Raw genomic sequence first — 2114 nt, forward strand, 5'->3', positions numbered from 1 at the left:
TATTTAACTTCATAAAATCGTATATGTGGGATGGGTAGGCCTATATTTTAATTCAGTGAAGTTCATTTGTTTTGATAGCGCGTCCGAGTGTACGGGTTGCCCTTAGGAAGTGTGTCTCTGTTTTAGAGGCACTTTATATGAATATAGAAGAAAATATTAAGCTTTATTAAGATGTTAGGGTAGATTTATTTACTTCTCTGCCATCTTGATGCGGCGCTAGCTTGTCAGCTGTTTTGAAATGCGCGCTCAAACTGTTACCAACCGCCAAGGAAAAATAAACTCCTACGAGATTGTTGGTGGGAATATTTGTCTATTGCTTTTAAAACCCAAACATGTATATACTGTGTGCTATTTTGACATTTCTTTGTTCTCCAAGGACTTTTAGAATTTGTACTTTATAGAAAGACACTTCCATATGTCTAGCATCATTGAACAAGGCTTGCCTGCCTTGGAAAGCGTTTTAAGCAGGGAACGGTACAGTTCTTGGCCTATCGGCAAGAATTCTTGGCCAAGCGCTCCCCTGCTTAAAACGCTTATAGTGAAGTCTATACAGCACATAAGGTACTATCCTATGTTCATGATTTGGTTTCAAGAACTGGGTGTCCATTTTTTTTTAACTTCCCTTCCTTATTATGATTCACTTTATTGGAGGAAGAAAGTGCCCTTCATGTTCCTCATCATGACTTTGTATTACAGATGTGACTGATGCAGCACCAACAGCGAGCACAGAGCCTGCCGCAGAGACTATATCTGTTGAAGAGGAGATGCCCGCAGCAACTCCTCCTTTGACGCAGAATTCCCCTTCAGCAGCATCTAGCGTAGAATCTCAAGACAGAACAACGTAAGTTTCGATGTAGGGATTAAAGTTCAGATTGTGAAGTGCTTTTGTTTTGATCTTTTGTGTAATGGTTAATAAAACACGACGTTATTAAGAAGAATGAATGTATAATTTCTGGGTGTGAATTTATTTGTATACTTTCTTATGTACCTGATGCTAGAATTACACATTTTTGAGTCAGGCCTACGAGCAATGCTGGGACGCTTGGGATTGGCCGTATTCAGCTGACAGTCAAGCACGGTCCCGCGAATACACTTACTGTTGTTGTACACCAGATTGAGTAAGTATTTGGTCCACGTAAATGAATGAGTCATCACCTGTAACTCCTCATAGTTTTGATGAATGCAAGCAGTGAATGTATTGGACTGTTCCTGTTTATAGTACCTTGTATTTTTTTTTTTTTTTTTTTTTTTTTTTTTTTTTTTTTTTTACATCTAAGGAATTTACCTTTGGGGAAGGATGGAGAGCTGCCTGACCCCTACGTGAAGTTGGTGTATCTCCTGCCAGACCGCTCCAAGGACAGCAAGCGAAAGACACGTGTCATCAAGGGTGACTGCAATCCCAAGTATGATGAGCACTTTGAGTATGAGCTCGCACAGTGCGCCCTTGAAGTGAGTGTCATCAACAAGAAGGGACGGTCCAAATCAACGATGGGTTGGGTGAGGAAAATTTTTTGCATATGGTGCAGGAATTTGTATTTCATATAAGCCATTGGAGGTCAGCTCAACTTGAATTATCCGTTTCGGGTAGGTTTTCCAAACTCAAACTTTCGAAATATATGAGAGCTTTGCAACTCTTTGAAATAAGACCGAAGGCATATTCTCAACAGTTCGATTTCTTATGATTGAAAATGAGATTCTCAACAGTTTGATTTCTTATGACTGAAAATGAGCTGTTGATGAGGCTTTTCCTATGGTTAATTATTAGAGCATTCACGGGCATTTTCATACCTTTAATTGTTCTTATCCAGATGGTTAGTAATGCTCTAACAGTGCATTCTCTCTGCAGGTCAGACTGGATTGCAACCTCCCTGACACCAGAGAAATGCCGCAGTGGTATGACCTTACTCCAGCAGCAGATTATGAGTGGGAGGGAGGCCGGTGGAGTATACGAAGACGAAACGGAAGTTTAAGATGGAGTTTTCGCTGAATCACGAAGCAAGGCGAACCAGTCATGCACCCGGGAACTTAACATGCTAAAGAAAATGCAATCTTTTCCTTGCTCACACTACCGTTTCTCGGGTTATGTATATATATATATAAATATATAAACATAT

The 2114-nt window shown here is 40.1% G+C and overlaps 1 protein-coding gene across 5 annotated transcripts in view; it reads left to right on the top strand.

Annotated features, from left to right (window-relative positions):
• LOC113823566 (extended synaptotagmin-2) overlaps nucleotides 1-2114 on the top strand; it is a 16448-nt gene extending 14334 nt beyond the window's left edge. For 4 of the 5 annotated variants that reach the window (XM_070145584.1, XM_070145585.1, XM_070145586.1 and 1 more), the window contains 4 exons: nucleotides 697-841; nucleotides 1020-1118; nucleotides 1278-1497; nucleotides 1847-2114. In XM_070145584.1, the coding sequence (XP_070001685.1) occupies nucleotides 697-841; nucleotides 1020-1118; nucleotides 1278-1497; nucleotides 1847-1987 (605 nt within the window). In that variant the 3' untranslated portion in view covers nucleotides 1988-2114. Of the gene's footprint in view, nucleotides 1-696; nucleotides 854-1019; nucleotides 1120-1277; nucleotides 1498-1846 lie in introns of those variants that run through there. The other variant, XM_070145588.1, reaches the window with a different exon arrangement.

This window comes from Penaeus vannamei, chromosome 34 (assembly GCF_042767895.1).
Source record: "Penaeus vannamei isolate JL-2024 chromosome 34, ASM4276789v1, whole genome shotgun sequence".
Taxonomy (NCBI): domain Eukaryota; kingdom Metazoa; phylum Arthropoda; class Malacostraca; order Decapoda; family Penaeidae; genus Penaeus; species Penaeus vannamei.